Raw genomic sequence first — 22,982 nt, 5'->3', positions numbered from 1 at the left:
CCCCCCTCCACCCCCCCCCCCCCACCCCCGGATTTACGCCACTGGATTGAAGCTATCCTAACAAGAAATAAAGGTACATCCATCGGGAAGACATATACATTATAATTATTAATATCTTATTCTTTATGAATTGTTTTGTTGCTGATACAAAAATTACTGTGCATAAAGAATATCGTAGAAAAAAATTAAACAAGGGTGTGCATTCATCTGAGTTATTGAACCCTACCCCATTGTGATGGACAGATTCCATCTAGTTTGGTTATCCTGATAGCGAACGGTCTATTGGCCCACGCGAACCCTCGTATATTCAGGGCAGGCGCAGATTCAGAGGACGGGGGTTCATAGCCATACTAATTACCCTGGGCGTAACTGGGGTGAAACATCTTGGGGTCTCCTTGGGGTGTACACTTTTTTCAAGGGGGCACACTAAAAGTAATTGAACTGCGGCTTGCCTTTTTCGTTTTTGGACTGTAAAGGTCTACATGCATAAAATCGTAAATGCTGTAGCTGTTATACTGAAACACAAACCACAGGGAGTTAAGCTCCCTTTGTTAACAGGCATGAGAATAAATTTCAATGAAAAAAGGAAACTTGTGCAAAAAAAAGGAAAAAGATGTGGAAAAAATACATAAAAGGCGGAAATTTGGGCAACAAAAAAATACATGAATTCCTGTTTACAGGAAAATTCTCATGCCTGTAGGGAGTTAGGGACCCCGCTAGCCCAGGCTGGACTCCGTACACACGACTGTCAGTCGTAATGCAATGAAGACGTCGTCCAACCATTTCGAACCTACGGATAAAACAAAGTTCGCACTCCGGCGTTATATTTGTCGGATTCCCGATGATCATATACGCTCGAGTTACTCTAGCTATCTCTAACTAACGTTATATAATAGTTTCGTATAACTGAAACAGTGGATTTTGTTCTCAATATACTTGGAGCAGGGCCAGCAACTATATACCTCAAATAGCACACTCCCAAGAATGAATGTATGTATTAATGAAATTATGAACAGCTACAAAAATCAGCCTATGAAGAGCATACTCAAGGGGAAGAAATTTCTTGCGAATAGGCCTACCCGCTCAGTACTAGTATGGCATTCACTGTTTCAAAACTTGCAACTATTAATTAACGGCGAACTCGATGTGTTCGTGCAATTCACAGTGCATGCATTCGACATTATACAACCATGCATAATTATTGCGGCGTTTTACCCAGATTTACCCAAGTGCCCCTCTCGCGAGCATAAATGTGCCCCTCGAGCATTAATGTGCCCCCTCGTGATTAAAACAGAACCTTCCCATAACATTTCGGATAATGCGTTTTCAGTAACCATTGTCCAAAATGGTATAGAGAGTTCTGATATGAACGGGGAATATGAAAACCAAGCACTAAAACCCTTACAATGCGCCCTGAAAATGGGTAATGCATGATGCGTAGTTTGCATAATGGCCGGTTTTAAGAGCGCCCCCTGTTTTGGAAGAAGCTACCAGCCCTCCCCCCCCCCAAAAAAAAATGCCGGATACGCTGCTGCACCGACGGAAGATGCCTTTTACTGAGCAAGTGCCCCTTTTTGGTTATTTATTCCCCCAGTTGGAAAACCGTTCCGCCGCCGCTGAGTTTTGGCATGAAAAAAAGTGTAAATACATTGGCGGCGTACGCGTACGTTGATACATTACTTTTATGAACACCAGTCCAAGTGCTCATTTCCAAAGTGCGGTGTGTAATTTTTGGTTCATTTTAATATTTAAAATGGGGGGGGGGCACTCGGGGGGCACGGACATCCGCTTGGGGCACGTGCCCCCCCCCCCCCCCCCCCCCCGTAGTTACGTCACTGCTAATTACGTATCGTCACTGTTTTCACGAAGAGGCGAATGTAGCCTTTCACAGTCTTAACAAACATTCAAGAAAAACACGTTTTAAGTTGGTCCCTTTTTCAGTTAACAGTAATAGCATAGAATAGCAAGATAAAGGTATCAGAGGAAAGAAGAGATTCTAAGGAGAAGAGATTCTAATCTTCCTAAATGTATCAAAGTTTCAGAAAAATAGGTGATAAGTTTTGCAGAATTAATCAATTAAGAGAAGTGTCTCTTCGTGAAAACGAAAAAACCATAAATTAGCAAATTCGCCCCAGTGGCTGTGAAATTCGCCCCTTCGTGAAAACGGTGAACAGCGCCCCCATTGGAAGATGGAACACCCCCCCCCCCACCTCGCTGTTCGATTTTTCGGAGTCCAAGTGTCCAGAGGAAAAAATCCTGTCTTGGCCTATCCTGATTTTACGCGACCCTTTGTGCTTGAAGTTGATGCTTTCTTAAAGGGGCTGGGTGCTTGTTTGGTGCAGCGCGATAACGAGGGGAGGCTTCATCCTGTCGCTTATGCGAGTAGGGGTTTAAGGGGTGCAGAGTCGAAATACCCAGATTACAGTTCGTTCAAGCTTGAGTTGCTGGGCTTAAAGTGGGCAGTCGTGGATAAATTTCGAGACTATTTGATCGGCAGCACATTCACAGTTTTAACGGATAATAATCCGTTGGCACACCTGAACACAGCTAAGTTGGGTGCCAGTGAAATGAGATGGGCAGCACAGCTTGCAGCGTTCAGCTTTGACATTAAGTATCGGTCAGGCGCCAGCAATCGTTGTGCGGATGCTTAAAGCCGGCATCCGAGAAACTGCTCCTCGGAGGTAGTTGAAGGTGTTCTTCAAACGAAGACACATTCAACTTCAGTTCCATTACATGTAGGTGCATGTAATTCCAAGTGCGCGTTCACGAAGGATAAGCCGTTAGAATCCGGTCCGCCAGGAGTTTTTTCGTCCTGGTCCAGTGAGCAGCTTTTAGCTCTTCAAAGGTCTGATCCATTGTTGAGTATTGTTTGGGAACGCTGGGACCAGAGTTGGTCACTGGGAGAAGTAGTACACGGTGATCGGGAAGATCCACCCGGGTGGAAGCATTGGTTGTGGCAGTGGTCGCGCTTTGCGGTACGAGACGGTGTCCTGTGTCGAAGGGTTGAAGATCCTGTGGTTGGGGAGGTATTTCAAATACTTATGCCCGAGACCATTCGCTCTAGGGCTATGGAAGGCTGCCACGATGGTTGGGGTCATCAGGGGGTTGCACGAACGTGTTCGCTTTTGCGCAAGCGCGTTTATTGGCCGAACATGACCGCAGATGTGCGGGCTCACATACGGAAATGTGAACGTTGTGTGGCGGCGAAGGTGTCCGAACCCATTCCAAAGGTTCCGATGTGTCACTTATTGGCTTTCAGGCCCTTGGAAGTTTTGGCCATTGACTTTGTTAAGATTGACAGGGGTCGTGGTGGATACGAGGATATTCTTGTTATGACCGATGTGTACACGAAATATACTCAAGCTGTACCATGTAGGGACCAATGTGCCGAAACTGTCGCTAAGGTGCTCAGAGACAGTTGGTTTACGAGATTCGGCATCCCAAACAGATTGCATAGTGATCAGGGTAGGAATTTTGAGGGGGAATTGGTCCGTGAACTATGCACATTTTTTATGGTATCAAAAAGTCACGAACGACGCCGTATCACCCGGAAGGAAATGGGCAGGCGGAAAGATTCAATAGAACCTTGATGATTGATCAAGTCATTCAGCGAACACGAGCGCAAACGATGGCCTGACTTTTTGTCACACCTTGTTTTTGTTTACAATTCCACACCTCACTCCACCACCGGCGTAACCCCGTTCACATTATTGTTCGGAAGGGAACCGTTGATTCCATTGGACCAAATTGTGGGTCGGAAAGATAGTAATTGGGAACAGAATTTTGTCAGGGAACAATCGGAGCTGCTTGAGAGAGTAGGGGCCTTGGTAAAAGAGAGGGTAGAGAAAAGAGCACGTCAGAACGAAAACGCACATAGTAACAGAGCTACTGCGGCACCTTTACTAGCGGGTTCACGAGTTCTTTTAAGGAAATGCGCGTTCAAGGGCCGTCACAAACTAGAAGACGCGTACGGTAGAGAATCGTATGTAGTGGCATGGCAGAAGGTCCACGGAGATGTATATCGCATTCGACCAATGAATGGAGGACCGGAGAAGACGGTCAACCGTAAATATTTACGAGTGGATCCACTTGCAGATCCAGAGTCTGGCGATGACTTTGAGAGTAGTGATGAGTCCGAAAACGACTTTATTGTGACCAAGTCTGAACCAAGTAACTCAGCAGTTGACCGAGGGGTACAGGATAATAAAGTAGGGGAGCCCCATAGGGTCTCAGAATTAGATCACGAACAACCTCGGAGAACATCACGGAGAAGAACTAAGGGTGTTCATTCAAACCCACACAGGCTGCCCTGTTCTGTTCTGAAATTGTCTTGGTGTGAGGGTTTAGCCTGTGGCTGCATAGGACTCGGACATACTCTGTGGAAGAGACTTGGGGTATCCAGTCTTCCTGTGAGTGAGTCCGACCCCATGTGGTCGCCTTGCTCTACTTCTCACCTGGAAATGGTCCATGCGGCTCAGGCCGGTGTATGCATGTACATGATGTACCACTTGGTAAATAAGCATTACCAGTTGGGTTTTGAAATTACAAAATGTACTCAGTTCCAGAAGAATGTAAATCTAAAGATTATAGAGTGCATGATTTATATAGACAAATTGTTTGAAGCTCGAGTTGAAGAGGGGGAGATACCCTCTAGCAGCATTACCATTATGGGATTTGTGTTATTTGGACACAGTTTTGTTAGGCGTTTCTCAGGAAGGCGAGAAGCAACAGTAAATATAGATTTAGAGAGGGAAAGAGTACCTCTTTCTGGTTTGGGGGAAGGAGGATTGACACTAAGTCACATTAATGCCAATCGTTGTCGTTATTACCGTATGATTGCCAGAGTACAGCCCTCTATTTTGATAATTGAACTAGGGACTAATGATTTGGGTACAGTTGGTGTATCATCAAAGGATGTGTTTGACTTCCTTTGTTCCTTTGTTCGGGATCTGCCAAGGTTTGGTATTAGTCCTTGTGTAGTGGTGTTTTTGCCTGTCTTGCCACGTACAGGTAATATGAGGCAGAATCAAGTATCTGTCTCTGAATTTAATGAGAAGGCAGAGGTCTTCAACAAGCTGCTTGAAGCGGAAACTCTTAAGGAGGACCGTTGGTGGGTCTGGCATCACCGTGGTTTGAAGCACCCACGTTTTAATCTGGACGGTGTGCACCTCAATCGATGGGGAATGTCCCAATACGAGAGAACCCTCAGACAGCTTGTTAAATTTTTCGAAAGTAAATTTTGGTAAATATTAAAAAGGAACCATACACATTGTTTAAGCATTGAGCTTTATTCTTAATGTTTTATTTAGTGCTTAACTTGTTATAGTAATGTTAGCGTTTATAAATCTTTAAATCAAGGTGATCTCCAGGAGAAGATCAATTCAGTAGGGGAGTTTGTGGAGAAATGACTTATGATAGTGATTTGTTGTTGATCATTCACAAATTTGGCCAACAGAGGGCGCTCGCCTACTCACCGTTAAATTGCCAAAAGCTGGCCTGCCCAGGTGTGTGTACAGTATTCCAAAAATAGAACGTGTATCCATGCAGCGCAGGGATATGTCTGCAAAGACTGGCATTCGGTGTCGTGTAGGATAATATAGGGCCTCATTAATTATTGTTTGGTGCTTATAAAAGATTGTATCTTACATAATTTGGTAGTTAAGTATACTCTTTGAACATATCTAAGGTTCTTTAGAGTGATACAAAAGCTGTTTATTCTAAGAGAAGGGAGAGGTAACCCAGACAGCGGTAAACAGGCTTTGCGGGGTAGTGCTCCGGAACTAGTGTCAAACGAGAAGAATAGAAATCTGTGTCAGTCACGGGGAGAGTTGAGAGAAATGGCCTCCGAATTGGGGAAAATGGAGAGATAATTCCCCCGAATACCGCTGGAAATCATGATGAAAGCTACTGTTTGTCGTGCTTAGCCTGTTGCAGCGACTGGCTACCTCCTTCCCTTTGACTCTGAGCAACCAATGAAGACGAATGAACAAATGAATGAATAAATAATCAGTGATTCTCCGGTGAAACTTAATCTCCGCTGTGTGTGTGTGTATGTCAACTCGCCCTCAACGAGGCTCAAGCCCCACGGCGCTACTCCGCGCTTACTACAATAAAATGAACAAATATTATTCAAACGTAAGGCATTATTGTACCGATCGCGCGCTATGGGATATTCCTGTTGGTTGAACACAGTGCCTGAGAATGGGAATTATTGAATCAACTTGCATTCTATTCAATACAACCCTTTGTCAACACTTCCTTGTGAAGGGCGCATGGGAACCGCATACATGTAATTGCATTGATCGTGGCAGAGAGCTACCAAAAATATGCTTTGCGTTTCCTGAACATAATTTTCTGATAGATTAGCGGTTATGTTGTGGCCAACTTTATTGTTTAAACAAATTCTATCAAATGAGGGCTGGAAGAAATTACGTCATTCTTCCTAAGAAATGAGCCCTTCCCAGCTCCCTGTTTGGGTGGTGGGTCGTGGGTATTAGTGACAGTCTATCATTCGACATACTCTTTAAAGCTATTCGTTTGATATTACATGATTGAGAATTTCAACGACAAAATACGAATCCCCGAATCAAGAATTGGTTGACAAGGAAATGTTTCCCACTAGTCAATTTATATTTCGAATCACCCCGTCTGACAACCACAAGTTTATCAAACTTTCTCATTCGAGGTTCCCAGACTTATTTTTAGTGTATGATGTCATCAGTGTCTATAAGAGAACATAGTATCGATTCTATACACTCAACTTTCTGACATTACTTTTGTATATTCCATATGCACTTCGAAAAACATAATTCCAAAAGTCTCCTACTCATACTGTAACAATTAAATTCCTTTTAAAAAGGTATACAATAACTGCGTTACATCTTGTGTAAAAAGAGCTGGATTTAATTCGCTCAATTACAAACAATCGATTATTTCCAGTCAATGCATATAATTCGTTCAATTACATTAAATCGATACTGTTGGTCCGTAAGGGGAGTTCCATTGAGTACGCAATGTTATAGAATAAGCTGCCGTGAGAAATCACAGAGGTGAACAGTGCCAGTTTGGGCATTCCGAATCGATTAAAGTGGAGGGAATAATTACTCCAGACTGAAGCATTTTCAAAAGCTTCAAAGCTAAAACAATTGATAACGGAGAGAGTAGAGATCAGCGAGGCGCCGCTGAAGGAGCCGTGGGAAAGACAGGTGGCAAGAAAAACCCGAGGAAGAGTCAGAATCAGAAACGGAAATCAAAGCCACCCAAACCTTCTGATATCGACGACAAGGCGGGGTGAGTATAGGCGTATTGATGATTGTGAAGTTTCGGAATCGCGACACCTCAGTCTTTTTCATTCTTAAAAAAGATTTTGTCTCTCCAAAATGACGTCTATCACCTTAGGCAATCTTCTCTTTAATATATTGGCCCTATTATTATATTTATTTTGAACAGTATTTTGGAAGAGAGTGTGACTTTTTAACCTAATTTTCCAGTAGCGACCATGCGAATCGATAGGCCTACACTCACACAAGTGCACTATGCGCGCTAGCCTTGACCAAGGCGTTGGGCTTATCGATTCGCCGATAAAAAAAAATCGCCGATAAGAAAATCCATAATCAACTTGGCAAGGCATAATTGCGTGCACATATCGATGCCCGTACGCTGCTAGTGAGAAAGTAACTTGTACCATACAGCAAGGCTATGCTTGTACATTACGTACGCACGTACACACACCCACTCGTACAACAGCCATGCACACACAGTACAGGCATGAGCTAGTCCGCGTAACCCAACGCCTTGATGGTTTTGAGTCTGGTTTCAGTGTTGTACAAAGTTTTCTCGTTTCGACTCTGTACCCCGACCTTTAAAAATGATTTGCGGCGAGGTGCGGCAAGCTTAATCATTTCTCTTTATAGGCCACTGTTTCAGTGAAAGTCTGAACTTTCTGGGTACGATCGAGTGTACTAATCCGTATCCTTTTTTTCTTATAAAGATATGATAAAAAAAATTACGATTTATCCAGTAGATTTTATTTTTACACGGTGATTTAAATGAAAGTTCCGGCTCACACGGTAATGTTTGGCGCAAATGGTCGATATGGAAAGCGCGATTTCATAATTCGTTTTTCCATCCAAATGAATGCAAAGTTCTGAATGAATGTTTTAATAATAGGAGTCAGTATTCCTCGTGGTACCAGGACACTTTTTTGTATTTTTAGAGCCATGTTGATACTTATTACATGTATAAGCAAGGTTTGAAATTGACTAATTTTGCGTGGTTACAGATATACGGTCAAAACCTCTGGACTCCCTACCCGTTGCCATGATCTTAAAATTCTTCGAAGCCATTGGATTCAAATCGGATGATCCGAGAATTCATGGTCATTTTGATGAACTGAGTGATATCATGCACGCATGTTCCGTGTTGCCGTGTTGTTTGGAGCGGGATTGGCCATTGCCAGACTTTGTCTGGTACCGCGGTATTAACAGTGATAATGCGTGGACACTTATCCCGTTGTGTGGAGCGGGATTGGAACTATGCTTAACCCGTGCGTAACGGCGGGCCGTCTGGCATTGTCTGGTCGCATCGCGGTGTTTGCTCGTAACTTTTTGGTTATGAGTGGTAAAAACCTGATTCAAAAATCAAGTTGTTGTTTATTTAATGGGGATTCCTATGATATTAAGCATTTTGATAGGTTTTGAAAATAAGATTTATAAAACATGCTAAAAGTAAATGATGTAAATCTTACAAATAGAAATTCAAAATTTGGCCATTTAAATTGTTGTATCTCCAAAGGGCAAACACATATGAGCCTGATTCAAACGCCATTGATTTTGTTGTGTGATTTGCTTTCAGTGATACAAAACTTGAGATTTCTTTCTTTAAAAAATAAAATTCGCCGGACGCCCTACAAGAGGAAACCCATTGCAAGCTGTAAATTTGTAAGCCAGGCACTCCTAAACTCAGTGAATTCAACTAAAAAAATGTTAAAACCATCTTAGCCTTGTTTTAGTGATTTATATTTAATTACGTGTTTTGATAGCTGGCCTCGGCCTCGGCCTTGGCCTTGGCCTCGCGGTTGTGGCCTCGGCCTCGGCCTTGGCCTCGGAGGTTGTGACCTCGGCCTTGGCCTCGGCCTCGGAGGTTGTGGCCTCGACTACAACACTGCCACACCCATGTTTGTTTTACATACGCTATGTGGACATTCCTTGTTTTCGTGTAGTTAAGAAAACTCGGTACAAAAAATACTTTACTTAAACAGTGAAAACTCTTTAAACCCAATTTTTTTCTATGATTCTCTATAGTGTTTCTCTTCATTCTGCCACGGATAAACCTAACCCCAAAATGCCTCTAAACCTGTTTTCCAGAAAGTGCAAAACGTTATGGGGACACGGCTTAGTCCACATAACGTCAACACAACCTGCATTATGTGGACATCTTTTGTTCACAAGTCCACATAGTGAATGTAAAACATACTCACACCCACACACACACACTATTTGATTTTACGGAGGCCAAGTGTCCGGAGAAAAAAACGTTTTCACATTTCAGCACGGATGTGCAAGTGCCTTTTTCAAGAATGTTTTAACCCCCCCCCCCCAATACAAATTACCTTGATACGCCACTGACTATAATTATTTCGTTTTTTGTTTTTGGATGAAACCAAAACTGGCAGCTGTAGCAACAACTTTGGGGCAAGAATCACTTAATTTAATATGCAAATTAACCACGCTTCTATAGCATTGGCAGCGCTATACATCCCTACCTAACTCAATTGCAAACTTTGTTCACATTGCGGGATGTCGTTATGATTCGGGTCTATTCAGTGTTGTTATTGATCGATGTTGCTTTCTTCGAAAGCCTTTTTAAATCACAAACGTTGATATAAGGATATTTGTATTGAACAGGGATCCAGACAGAGGCAACATGGCTAATTGGCAAAGATCTATTGACTGGAAGAAGCAGCCCTGCCATTTCACCTGGAATCTGAAAGAAAACTCTCTCACTGATTATGAGAAGATCGTGCGCAAGATAGACAACGACCTTGAGCAAACTCCAAACTTGCTGGGCTTAGAAAATCTTCTGTTTCGAGCATATCTAGAGGTGTCCGGCAAGCGAAATAAATGGGATGTCGAAAAAGCGCTTAAATTCCTTGATAAAGCAGACGATTACAACCGCATCAATAATGAATCGAACAAGAATTTGTACGATGGTTACAAACATGTAGCTTCGTTGAATCGCATGTGGATCAAAGACAAGTGCCGGGACAGAACCGAGGTAAACAGGTTGCTCGAGAGACTTCAGGATATAGATAGCGACCACCCCGTTATTGGTGCAGTGCGAGCTACAGCTCTAATGCGTCTTGGACCACATGCATTTGAAGGCATCGCTCTACAGCTTTTTGAGGCAGCAGAAAGGCAGTTTCCTGGTAATGCCGGGTTTCTGTATGGAGCTGCCTCTACTGCTGGTAGGGAGATGCGATACAAAAGAAAACCCGGAGCTAAATATCAAGAACTGGACAAAAAGGGGCAAGAGCTTATGGACAAAGAGAAAGTGTACTGGAAAAAAATGAGTGAAGATAGCATTGATGAGTATCAAGTTGCCAAATCAAACCTGGCTCAAAATAACAGTCGTCGACCAGATGAAGGCCAACAAGAGGCTTACAGTAGCTTAAAAGAAGCATACGAGATCGCCCCCAAAGTGGCAGAGGTGTTTCTCAATTTAATACGATATGAACGAGTTCACTATGTTGACACAGCAATAGAAAGATTTAAATCTTTGACAGAGCCGTTATATAAATGCGAAGAGGTTCATCACCAACTGGCATTGTGTTACAATGCGAAACATAAATATAAACTAGCCCTCCATGAATTGAACGAATGTCTGAAACTGAATAAAGGGCACATCTATGCGATTGTGGGAAAGGCTAGACTGCTCAGCGAAAGGACATCTGAGGGGGACGATGTACAGCAAATTGTTGAACAATTTGAAGAACTACTTCTCCTTTCGAAGGATTTGGTGCCAGAAAACAAGCTGGACCTTTACTACCACTTAACATATTTTCTGGAGAAACATAACACAGAATCGAAAAATTACTCAAGGAAAGACCTCTGGCACACAGTGATGGACATCGCTTCTTCTCCATCTTTTGAGAAACAGGACGAGACCACAGGCAAATGGCAAGTAACGAAAAAGGCTGAATACAAGAAGAAACGGGCGTATGAGGAATTAAAAAAAGAATACACTGCCCATCCTGAAGACCTACCCCTAGACAAGAAGCTCGAACTTTGCTACTTAAAATTCCAGAATTTGGAATTCAAAGAGGTTCAAGACATGTTGGGCGAAATGGAGGAGGACAATTTCAAAATACCCCATCTCCTTGCAGAAACAAATTGGAAGTTGGGTTTGGAAAAGGAAAAGGAAATGGAAGCCGAAACACAGAAATGTGAACCGACTAAAGCAACACCTTATTTCGAAGAGGCTCGTAAAAACATGTATCTCGCAATACAAAAGGGTCTGACGAATATGGGAGGTCGAAAGATTTTGGCTGACATTGCTCTTTCTATCGCACGTAACCAATTCCACTTAGTTGACTCTCAACAGCCAGAGCCAACTCGTGCTCCCGTACCACTTGAGTCTCCATGCATCAAGTCCTACAGGGAGGCTGTCAGATGTGGAAGTGTCGTTGCCAGTTTAGAGCTTCTTAGACTAGTGAGTCCTCAGCTCAAAACGACCACTTCAAGGTCTCATTTCCTCATGGTAAGAAACTCTGTATTTTTTCAAAAATAGTTTACTGAAGAATAACAGGTGGAATTATAAACCGGATTGTGTGATTTTTTATTTAGGAAAGAATCTTAGACCTATACCTAGAACTTTTGGAAAAATGAGTCTATTCCATTACCAATGACTGTTGTGTTTCAGATTCTTGCAGAGATAGACCTCTGCTGCTCCCAGGACCCAAGTGTTCACCTTCATCAGGATGTAAAACCTCTTCCCCTAGAAGATGACCAACTAAAAGATCTGTCGACAGTGGACTGTGAGGAGATGCGGAATCACATCGATAACCTAATACAAGAGGGCTCATATTTCACTCCAGCATGGGAAGAGTATTTCAACATGGAGAGACGATTTCTTGAAGAGAGGCTCACAAACAACGACAAGAAGGTGGAGCTTGACGGCAGGGAAGAAGAAGCCGACTCAACCCAATTGGCGTCCAAAAAAACACGTTCCGCTGGGATCAAATGCTGTTCGCAAATCCGACCTCTGTTGGACCACATCATCGTCGAATTTCGGGTAAACAGAAGATGTCATTGGTGTGCATTTTGAGACCTCAAATCAAATAGCGCTTTTAAAGAAGATCAAAGAGCTTTTCATTATTATTATTACCCCTGATCAAAATACCATCTCATCTTCCTGGGGAGTATACAGGGTGAGTAAAAAGGGCACACGCACCATAGCCGCAGGCTGGACTCGAACCCACAACCTGCAGAATTGCCCGCAGACCACGAATTCAGTGCCCCAGACCACGAGGCCACGGCACTCCATTACCTGCTTGACCTGCATGAGCACCCTTATGAGCACCCTCAGTTTGCATCCTTCTCACGCTTCACCGCTGGCATCCCACGGCCTACACGAGTACCCCGGGTTTGCATCCCTCTCACGCTTCATCGCTTCCAGGCACCGTATAACCCCACATCACCATTGCAGTCCGTCAGTCTCCTGACGACGGGCAGAGCATACTGTCCGAAACGTTGAGTAAATTCCGGTTCTTTTCAGCACCACACATACTCACAAAAGGGATTTTGCCACATGGTGCTACCGCAACAACTTACCTTATTTTTAAGGAGAAACAAGTGCATGACCGTAACTGTGAAAGGGGTAAAATAAGGTGATAATTGGGGAGGGGGAAGAACAGAAGAATGAGACACATGGTAAAGTGGAAAGGGGAGGATAACATTTGTGGGAGGAAATAAGTTATAAATGCATGGTTGTTGCATGTAAAAAACAGTTCGTATTTGCTCTGCCGGCCCGTCTTCAGGAGACTAAGGAATTATACTTTGACAATTTTTTTTCAGGAGGATTTATATTCAGTCTTGTTGTTTACAGGAAAAACAGTTGGGAATCGAAGATCAAAGGATGAAGCTTTATTTCCCGCTGATTTGTGAATCAAGAGATTACCAAAATGACAACGAACGCAGGGAGGAAACAACCAAATCTCTTCGTAAAGTGCTGCAGGATTACTTCGAAATCGACATGGCGAACCATTATCCGAAGCTCTTTAAAAATGTTTTGGAGGTAGGCGTAAATGAATGGACTTATCAAAATATTAATTCAAGTCTGTAAGGCAGTAATTTAAGTATTTACCAATCAATACAGGGTGAGTAAAAAAAACGAAACCCAAATGTTGGGACCAATGTTTTAAGGAAGTTCTGCATGTAGCATTTTCAAAATCTAGGATATAAAAGCCTAGTTCATAAGCTTTCTTTTAGTACAAGAATTATTCAAATTTCTTATGTACGTTTCAAGTTACGGAAGTGTAAACACAACCACCGTTTTAAGGTTCTGTCCACGGATCACAAAAAAAAGTTCAGTGTTCTTTCAGCAAAACGAAAACAAATCACATGGGGATGTGTATGAATTGTTTTCGTTTTGCTGAAAAAACGCACACCTTTGCTGTGATCCGTGGACAGAACCTTAAAACGGTGGTTGTGTTTAAAACTCCGTAACTTGAAAAGTACAAAAGTGATTTAAATGATTCTTGTACTAAGAGAAAGCTGATGGATTGGGCTTTCATATTCTAAATTTTGAAAATGCTACCCTAAAACAATGGTCCCTACATTTGGGTTTCGTTTTATTTTGACTCACCCAGTAGAACGAACATGCAAACATCTATTTCTGATAAGGCTCGTTGTTTCTCATGTATTATTTTCTAACTGCAGGTACAACCGAGTTACGATTCCCAAAATGACTTCCTTCGATCATTGTTCGACGTGGTGAATAACTACAAGCACGAAACTTTTAACCAGGACAAATTACTTAAAGACATCGATGATCCAGTGAAGTTTTTTCGTCAATGTATGGATAAAGTCGAGGAGATCTGGATCTTTTTCTCAGACGCCATGAGGGAAACCAGAGATCTAAAGGAAAAGGTGAAGCAACTTGAAGATGATATCAGACGTGGCAAGTACGAGAAAGCTGATGAGCTGCTTGAAGTGCTGTCAAACAACGAAGACTTCGTCGTCCGGATTGGAAGTACTTGGGAGTTACTGAAGGTAAACTTTACAACCATGAAAAGGCAAACCAGTTGCTAAAAATATATACCTTTGAAAATCCTCATTAAACTTTCATTCTTGTATTGTGTCTAAGACATGGTTTGTCTTGCAGAAATTAAACTTGTGACTTCCGACATACTATGCCGGTTTTCCTCCAACTCAGTGTATGGCCTCCAATTCCTACATGTCGGCAGTCGGAGTCTCCAAATCGCCAGGGTCTTTATTCAAGGGTTAATTCAGCATATGATTGGATATCTCAGTTGGTAGATCACCAGTACGGTAATACGGTTGTCCCAGGCTCAAATCCCGATCCATCCAGTTTCTTCATTTTACTCCAACATTGATCAAAAGACAAGTGAGCTTAGTTATAGGTTTTCTTTGTGGTTTATTGAATGGTCAATTATTTTGTGTATCATTTCTTCTTCCCGACAGAAGATGGCCTTGATTCGTCGGAGCATACAACAGCAGACTGTTGATGATGCGGAGAGTAAACTGGTAGATGGAGAATTTGGTTTCAGCCACGATCTTCGAAGATGTCATCTTACAGTCGAATTGTTGAAGACCGACCCTGGAGCCAGCTCCACGGAGCTTCACGAGAAGTGCAGAGACACCTGTAGAGAAGCTACCAATATGTTAGCGTTGGTACTGTCGAAAAAGAAGGTAAGGCATATTTGCACCTCCACCCAATCCAAGGACGCTTTCCATGTGTTCTCTTTGGATGAGTGTTGTTACCTGTGGTCACCACTTTCGCATGTCCCGACACTGCACACTCAACCTGCATTAACCACAGCGTCTCCATGGCATCGAATACCGATAATACGCAACCATCAGCAGCACGATAGCAATAGTGTTCCTTAAGTAGCACTAGTGTAAACTATAAGTTTACTTTCTTGTCAAAACGTGTGGAGTTATATCTAGGCTGCTAAATTTCATGTTACTACAGTTATGTTGATAACATTTAATTATCGATTGTATGAACTTATTGTGTAGGGAACTTATTGTGAAGTCAAATTTAATATTATGTTTATTAAATTGTCGATGTTAGAAGCACTCCACTGCACTAAACATTTTTCAAATTATCTAATATCTCCCCGCGACTCTCACTATTTGGCAGCGGCGACTCCCAATCTCGGAACACTGTCCGTGGTGACTCCCCATCTTGCCGCGGCGAGATAGCAAGTCACAGCTAAGCATAATAGTAATGTTGCCCTTCAAAGCTTCCGTATTTGTGGCCCTAATCATATGCTTTTTTTAGCCGCATGGTGGACAATCAGCCACACAGCAGCCGATGCCTGCAGTGACTTTCCCATTTTGTGACCTGCATCCCGGGGTCGATCGTGTTGATCAGTGGAAGGGAAAGGTCAAGAAACACCTGAACAAGGAGCTAAACAAAATGGGAATCCCTGGCTCTGTGAAAGACAACAAAGAGTTATTGGAGACGATCATGCAGGTTGGTCATTCCCCGATACCCTAACCGCGCGAAGCGGATTGAATGGAGACCACACATGCCAATTCTCAAGCGAATTCATCATCCGGCTCTGTGCTGTGTAGTCTTCGCTCCATTCGCGCCACCTTGCAGCTTTGCTGCTTAGTCAAATGTCCAAAGTCACACTTTGTCAAAGACTATTGGCAGTACAGTTCTGTTTCTTTCTCTTTTGCGGTAATCACATTTTATTCACCCAATTATTCATCCAAATAGTTCTCAAATTTATACAAAATAAAATGTTAAGCACGGAACACACATTGGGCTACTGGAATTTGTATACTTATGGCGTCATTTCTTTCTTCTCGTGTACTAAGATTTTAGAGTTTGAAAGTATAGTTTCAAAATGCTCTTAATAACCAGAGTTATTTTCCCTTACATAAAATACTTCAATTTGCGACAGATCAACACACCTTGGAAATTCCTTGTTTTTAGTAAAATCCATATATCTTCTTCGTGATAACCGTGTGCATGTGGAGACGTATTCACCTATAGAAATTGCTCTGTGGAGACGTATACAATCTTTTGTTCCCTATTATGCACGTGTCTCCACAGGGTTCTGTGTACCAGATCATAAACTCGTAAAAACAAAAACTGAATACATTTTAATGGTCATTTCATCACTAAAAAATAAAAATGTTGGAAACTTTGACAGTAATATTGTAATAAAATTTAATAATAATATTAATTCGAAATTGATAAAAAGCCCAATTTGTTTTGAAATTATACATTTAGCTTTTTTTGAATGGTCTAATGTCATGCGTCGTAAGTGTGTAGCTATTAGCTGATTAAATCACGAATGCACACTTTGAAATGCACACTATTTCACTTATTGAAGAGTGGCAAATATAAGAGTTTTTGCTCAAATTTAATATTTTCCCCACAGGCTCAGCCGTGCACAGATGAGGAGAACTACCAGTTTATGGCAGTGGAGCAATTTCTTAAACAGTGCGATGAAGGTGGCGCCATCCCGGACACAGTGTCCATAAAACCAAACAACCAGGAAGAAAAGACCTTCCAGGTTTTAGATCTGACTCGCTGGATCACAGACAACGCCGAGAAAATTGCCATCAATATTGATACACTAAAAAAGGTTGCAGGCCAGTAAATAAGCCCCAAATATACCTTATGCGTTAATAAGGCGGAGTTAGAGGGCAATGGTTTTGAATTGTCTGAAAAGGCGTGAGTAACCCTTTTGTACATTCATTGTCACGAGATTAAAATAACAAAGAATACGCGGAGATGCCTGTAACCCATAAGGTATATTCCACTCGCAGAACAAATCATGATTTGTATACTGTAGAGTTCTCTCGTATAATAAGGGTATTGTGACCCTTTATTTGAGGGTTTGTGAAGATGTATTTCTGAGAAATCTTGGGTGAAATTAGACCTGAAAGTCGTTCAATTTTGCAATCGAGTGGATGTACCAGTTTTTTGTGAATGACGATCGACTTCAGGACTGCATTAACGGACCATAACCTTTGGAGGGAAGACAAATTACACAAAAGTCATAAATTAACACTCCAAAACTAGACAGAAAGTTAAAAGTGGTTAAATAAGTTGTTTGATGGGGGTTTTTTTTGGGGGGGGGAGGAGGGGACAACTTTGAAAGTATTCAACGGTCTTCTTAAAATGTTATCCGTAAAATTCTTTCGGTATTAATCATTACTGATAGGCCTTCTACATAAGAACGACCTTGTTGCGAAAGATTGACACAAGTTGAATGGAATGGAGACTACCCTCACCAATGGCGAGTGACATGCCTGCGCTGTGTAGTCTCTGCTCAATTCGCCTCGGGGGTTTGTCTCTAGGTAACAATGCCACATGCCTTGTCAGATGACTGTAGAAATGTTGGGGGGGGGGGTCAGCATGTGGTATCCATGTTTGATGTGTGCGGCTGGATACCGATTTGAAACGAAATATCAAAGAATAAAAGATTCCTGAGGCAAGACACTATTGCTCGTCAAATTTAAACTGAAGTTGGGAATACTTCGTGGGAAATGACTGGCTTCAGTTGACAGATATGATTAAAGATTGACCGAACGTCGTGCGTTTAATTTGTTAATAATTGTGGGAGTTTTAGTAGACCTATATGCTATGTGTAATTATGCGTTTAGAGATTTGTTTTTGGTAGGTAATTTTTTTCTTTAAACGATAATATTAGTGAGTGATGCAAAAATCACAATGTCACGTAGTACTAGAAAGGGTTCGTAAAAATATATGTACAGAGCTTGCTACATTGAGTTTGCGAAGGTTTAGGACAAAACAAATACAGTGGTTGACATTCAAGGGCAAATGGGTGGCGACGGGGGCCATGCCCCCCCCCCCCTCCCCCCCCCCCCCCCCCCCAAAAAAAATACCAATGTTTTTTTAGGTTACGTCATAAAAAAAGGCAGCTACTGCCTACACCACCATTTTTTGCTCGGAAAAAAATAGTTAAAGTGGTCAGAAATTGCCTCACATCGCTTGTTGCCTCGCTTGTTGAGATACAGAAGTTATAATGGGGGAGCTACTTGGATAATTATTTTGTGTGCCCCGTTGTTTATATTTGTTTCAACTCTTATAAAGGCTGATATACCTTATGCGCAAAGGCGTATATTGAAAGAATAATTGGTATATATGTCAAGCACGAGGTAATCCTTTTGTTCGTTCGTTGTTCATAATTAAAATAACAAAGAATACCATCTGAGACACCCGTAACGTAAAGGTCTTTGGATATGACTCAGTTGCGAGGGTTTCCTTTCGGGGGGATTTGTTGTGCTTTGTGATTATTTTTTCTTCTTCATTTATCTTATTAAGGGGGCTTGAAGGGTGTGTTTTCTGTTTGTTTTGTCGTTTTTGCTTGGCTATTTTTAAAGGTAGGTGTGGAGCTGGATAGGTGTTAATCAAAGCTATTTTGTATAACCAATATTTGTATTTTATGAAATAATACTTCTGCGTAGCTCCTATAACAACCGTGCTGTAGTCGAGACATTTCCGAGAACCTTCAAGAAATCATATTTTATAATCGTACGTAAATTAAGAAAAATAATTGGTTGATGAAAGAATACTCATATGTATACATCTGAATCATCATTAACTTTTGAGAATAAATGCAATTTTTAAAGTCAAAATCTCACCTCGTTCCAAGACCTTTTTAGATCGATATGGAATTTTTCCCGATTTAATTTGTATATTAAATCACATTATTACACTCATTCAGTCCAAATGTTTGCGTTCGAAGTCCGATAATTTTTCATCATTAATTAATGTTGGACTTGAATCAAATCTGGTAATTTGTGTGAGATTTTAGATATGTTCTCGACTACAGCACTAGCCTAGTACTTGGTGAAAGTGCACTTTAATTTGTACTGAGTACAGCGCTTGTTTGTAACAGGTTCAATATATTTCTTGCAATTAAAAGTAGAAAGCTGCAATTTTAAATGTTTTAACTGTCAGCATTTTTTGTCAGTGTTTTTAATTTCGAAACCAGTAGAATGTTCTTATTTTTATTACAAATCGACAATTATTAAGCACGAGGTTACACAAAACCTCGGTTGAATGATTGTCGACCTACTCGCCCACTAACAACGGGAAGAACATGTATTTTGTGGAATACACAATTTTAACAATTCAAATGAAAATTTTGAATGCTCAGAAGATTATCCCATTTCATATGCCTAATAGATTGTACGTGAACAACCACACTTTCTGGAATCTTTTTTTCTTTTTTTACTGTTAGAAGACAATCTATAGGGTTAAAATATAGGACGGCAGGCCGTTTGCAAGACGGAGGGAGGTCTATTGGAAGTGAGGGGGTAAATTGTTTACAACCTCTGTGCTGAAAATGCTTTCAAGGAATTGTTCTTCCTTCTTTACGTTCATGAATATTAATTTGCATTGACCAGTTGTTTTCAAAAGCCAGCCAGTTAACCAAATCATGAAAGGAAAAAAGTGTTTGTTCGCTGTTTACTCTATTTGAATTTTGTTGCTGCTTTTTCGACAAATAATGTTGGAGACACGATCTAACTTTTACAAGGGCATTTCAGGTGCTGCACATATGGCTACTCAAATATAGAAACAGTATCGGTAGAGTTCATACGGAGTTTGACGAAGCCTCTAACGTCCTTAGCGTTTATGCAACATAAAAAAATATGCTTATCATCTAAAAATATCTGTTTTATGGGTTTTTGGTCTTTGTCTGGGCATGATAAAATTCTGCTCTGAGCTGACGAAAGAATGCGTCGTGGCTACACTGTACGAAATACTATTTTTTTTTTCAGAATTAATACATGAGAAGAAAACGATAGGGTACAATTCCAACCAGATGTATATGGCTAGGAAAATCGGCATAGGTATAAATCAGGACATACGAATATACCATTACATATAGAATGATAGAAATTTATGTTTACCTTTTGTTACATTTTCAGTGGCGTTGCCGGGGGGTTGTTTAAGGGTGTATTTAACCTCCCCCCAAAAAAAAATTGTATTGAGTGCCCTTTTTTCACAAGTGCCCATTTTTCACAAGGGCAATCTTGCCTTTTTTGTGTTTCATATTCTAAGCCCGACCATAGTGCGTTTCGTTGTATTAAACTCAATAAACGCGAATTTCTAGTTTTAATATTGAAATGTATCAAACTTAAAGGATGTATTTTATATTGAAATGAAAAGATGTGGTTCAACGGAAAAGGCTGATTTTGTTATGCTTTCTTTGTTCCGACTGTTCTGACAAAATATTCAAAACTGGGCAATGTGAAATGAAGTAGTTTTCTGTCCAATCACTCTGCATTTTGTAACTCAACAAAAGCGAATCTCTTGGTTGTTTATGTGTTTTTAATCATTTTAGTTATAGAAAGTCATGAATATCACAGTAAATGCCATGATGCGTGATGTTTGTAACATGCATATACATGTAGTTGTGTTGAAGTACTCGTACTCGTACTCAAGCAGGCCTACATTTTTAGTATACCATAATCGTATGTACTCGTACTCGTAAAGAAAAAAATATCCGTACTCGTGTTCATGACAAAGTACTCGTATTCGTACTCTTGATCTATCAAGAGCTATATGCAGAAAAAGAACCAGACTTCTATGCTTGGGAGGCTTCTGTATTTGCTTATTACCTAGTTTGATAGCAGAAAGCCCTTGAAAGCACGTGACATATTGAAATGAGTTCCTTGTGGAAAGTATACTCATATTTGTACTTGTGCTCGTCGAGTACATTTTGTGGTACTTGCACTCGTACTCATGTAAATATGTTGCCTAGTACTCTTACTCGAACTCATGACAAAATACTCGTACTCATACGCGTACTAATGGGAAAGTACTCGTACTCGTACTCACTGTCATATAGGCCTGCATCAATACATTTAGACCGAAAACCCGTATGGCCGGCGTATTGGTAATACATTCAATTATGTGCACGTATAAGCAAATTTTTTGAAGGTCTAAAAAACCTCCAGAATAAAGTAAGTCACCATATACAGCTACAACTGGTAAAATAAAGGATGAAAAAGGATGAAAATGTTTCCTTACTTTGTCATCTTGACTGCATGCGGAATTTACGGAAGTATAGCAGGGACACGTCTGATGAAAAAAAAATGGCGTGGCCGAAACAATAGCTCTCCGAGCTTGGATAACAAGTCATTGCATTGAGTACATGGATGTATAATCGCAGCGATAAAATGCTCTGTGGAACGTCCTCGAAGAAAGCGCGGAAATTCACTGTGGCAAAAAATTTGTCTTGGCCCTTCTTACCTCCGTAAAAAGAATGACGTATTATTTAATCTTCGTTTTGTCCCTCTGCCTATTTTCGCTTTATTTCCATTGATTCTGGAGGTTTAACAATTGATCCAAAGGCAAAATCCAAAGTATGCGTGTTCTCTCTGTACGGCATTGTTTGTGCTTCTTTCTTGGGGTGCTTGCTTGTACGCATGCGCACATAATTTGAAATTCTTACCAAAGTTGTGTTTGTGCGGTGGGGTGAGGGCTGAACTAATTGCTAGGCTCTTGTTGTCACAACACTTTTTAACGCGTGGGGAAAGAAATGATATCCAAAATTGTTTAAAATAAAAGAGGGGCACTAGGCCTAGGACTCTTCTTGGCATTGGTGCATGGTGGCGCAATTTTAATGCTGTACGCAGTGGCTGGTTTTTTTTTATTTCGACTTCATTTTTAAAAACAAATGGGTTCGTTTTGGGGAGGCATGGCCCCCGAAAATTATGTTACAGTTAGCATAGATTTTTCGCTAATGGTAAGCAGAGCCAAGAAATTGGGCCAAGTCGTTATCATCATCCCATTAACCGTTTGAGGCTCATGTCTATATTTTAAATTCACCTAACTTTGACCTTCCGGTTACCCGGGAAGGAAAGGTCAGACGAATTTGTCTTGGGAAATAAAAATTGTAATACATTGTATGAACTATCAGATTAAACAAAATGTTAACGTGGTTGTTCATTTTCTGCATGAGTTATAAATGGAAGAAAATGGTAATTTCACGTAAGAAAATCGCTTGTAACTTGATACCTGATGACAGCATCATGCATAATATGCACACATCGGGATCTTAAGTTGGCATTATGACATTGATGAAACTTCATCACAGTACACAACTATTTCAAATTGTGGCGGCCGGCTCGGTCGGCATCCCTTGATCAGTCCGTCAAACAAGTGGGTAAAAAAAAGATAAACAATGCAATCAGAGAAGTCCTTATGGAATTGAATTTTACTGAGAATTCTTTTTGAAACCCGGGATCAATCATGAGGAACAGACATACGAGAATTCCTCAGCGGGTTTATTATATATTCATGACGTTTCAGTGTACGATTTTAATGAGCTCTCCAACCCGATGGCCCTGGATAGAACGCAATTTAAGATTCAGTCTAGGGCCAGATAATAAAGTCGTGTACATGATCACGCCAACTTTCTCGACTGCAGAATATTTATAAAGGGTTTCCAGTTCCAGAAATTCATACCGTTGCTCATCAAGAAGTCATACATTTCCGTCAACGACTTTCAGTTCTAACAAGAAGCTGCAGTCAGTAAGTGTTCTTTTTTAATCCTCTATTTCTTTTATGGTTTTTTTGTATGTCTACAGGACGCCATATCACAGTAAAGCTCCGTGATACGTGAGATTTGTGACATGCATATGTTTCTAAAACCTTTATGGCCGGGATGGGGTGGTGTACTAACAGAAATGGTAAAACCTCCGCATGCTTATAAAATAGACTAATCAGCTTATAATTTC

General features: G+C 41.1%; 1 protein-coding gene across 1 annotated transcript; it reads left to right on the top strand.

Annotated features, from left to right (window-relative positions):
* The first annotated feature begins 10,870 nt into the window (after positions 1–10,870).
* On the top strand, positions 10,871–17,287 carry LOC119727165. The gene is made up of 7 exons (XM_038199029.1): positions 10,871–11,757; positions 11,920–12,291; positions 13,105–13,293; positions 13,938–14,270; positions 14,703–14,930; positions 15,526–15,720; positions 16,640–17,287. Exons 1-7 carry the CDS (start codon positions 11,122–11,124, stop codon positions 16,859–16,861), a joined length of 2,175 nt encoding a protein of 724 aa, XP_038054957.1. The 5' UTR covers positions 10,871–11,121; the 3' UTR covers positions 16,862–17,287.
* The last annotated feature ends 5,695 nt before the right edge of the window (positions 17,288–22,982 follow it).

This window comes from Patiria miniata, unplaced genomic scaffold (genome assembly GCF_015706575.1).
Source record: "Patiria miniata isolate m_02_andy unplaced genomic scaffold, ASM1570657v1 HiC_scaffold_20, whole genome shotgun sequence".
Lineage (NCBI taxonomy): Eukaryota > Metazoa > Echinodermata > Asteroidea > Valvatida > Asterinidae > Patiria > Patiria miniata.
Note: the sequence above shows the minus strand (reverse complement) of the source record. Positions and strands in the feature narration are given on the sequence as shown.

What these genes read in the sequence shown, in the direction of transcription:
- LOC119727165 (XM_038199029.1), top strand. Translation starts at nt 11,122, where the DNA reads ATGGACATCGCTTCTTCTCCATCTTTTGAGAAACAGGACGAGACCACA. An exon ending in ACATCATCGTCGAATTTCGG is followed by an intron (nt 12,292 to 13,104) that starts GTAAACAGAAGA and finishes TGTTGTTTACAG; the next exon opens with GAAAAACAGTTGGGAATCGA. An exon ending in TGGTACTGTCGAAAAAGAAG is followed by an intron (nt 14,931 to 15,525) that starts GTAAGGCATATT and finishes TGCTTTTTTTAG; the next exon opens with CCGCATGGTGGACAATCAGC.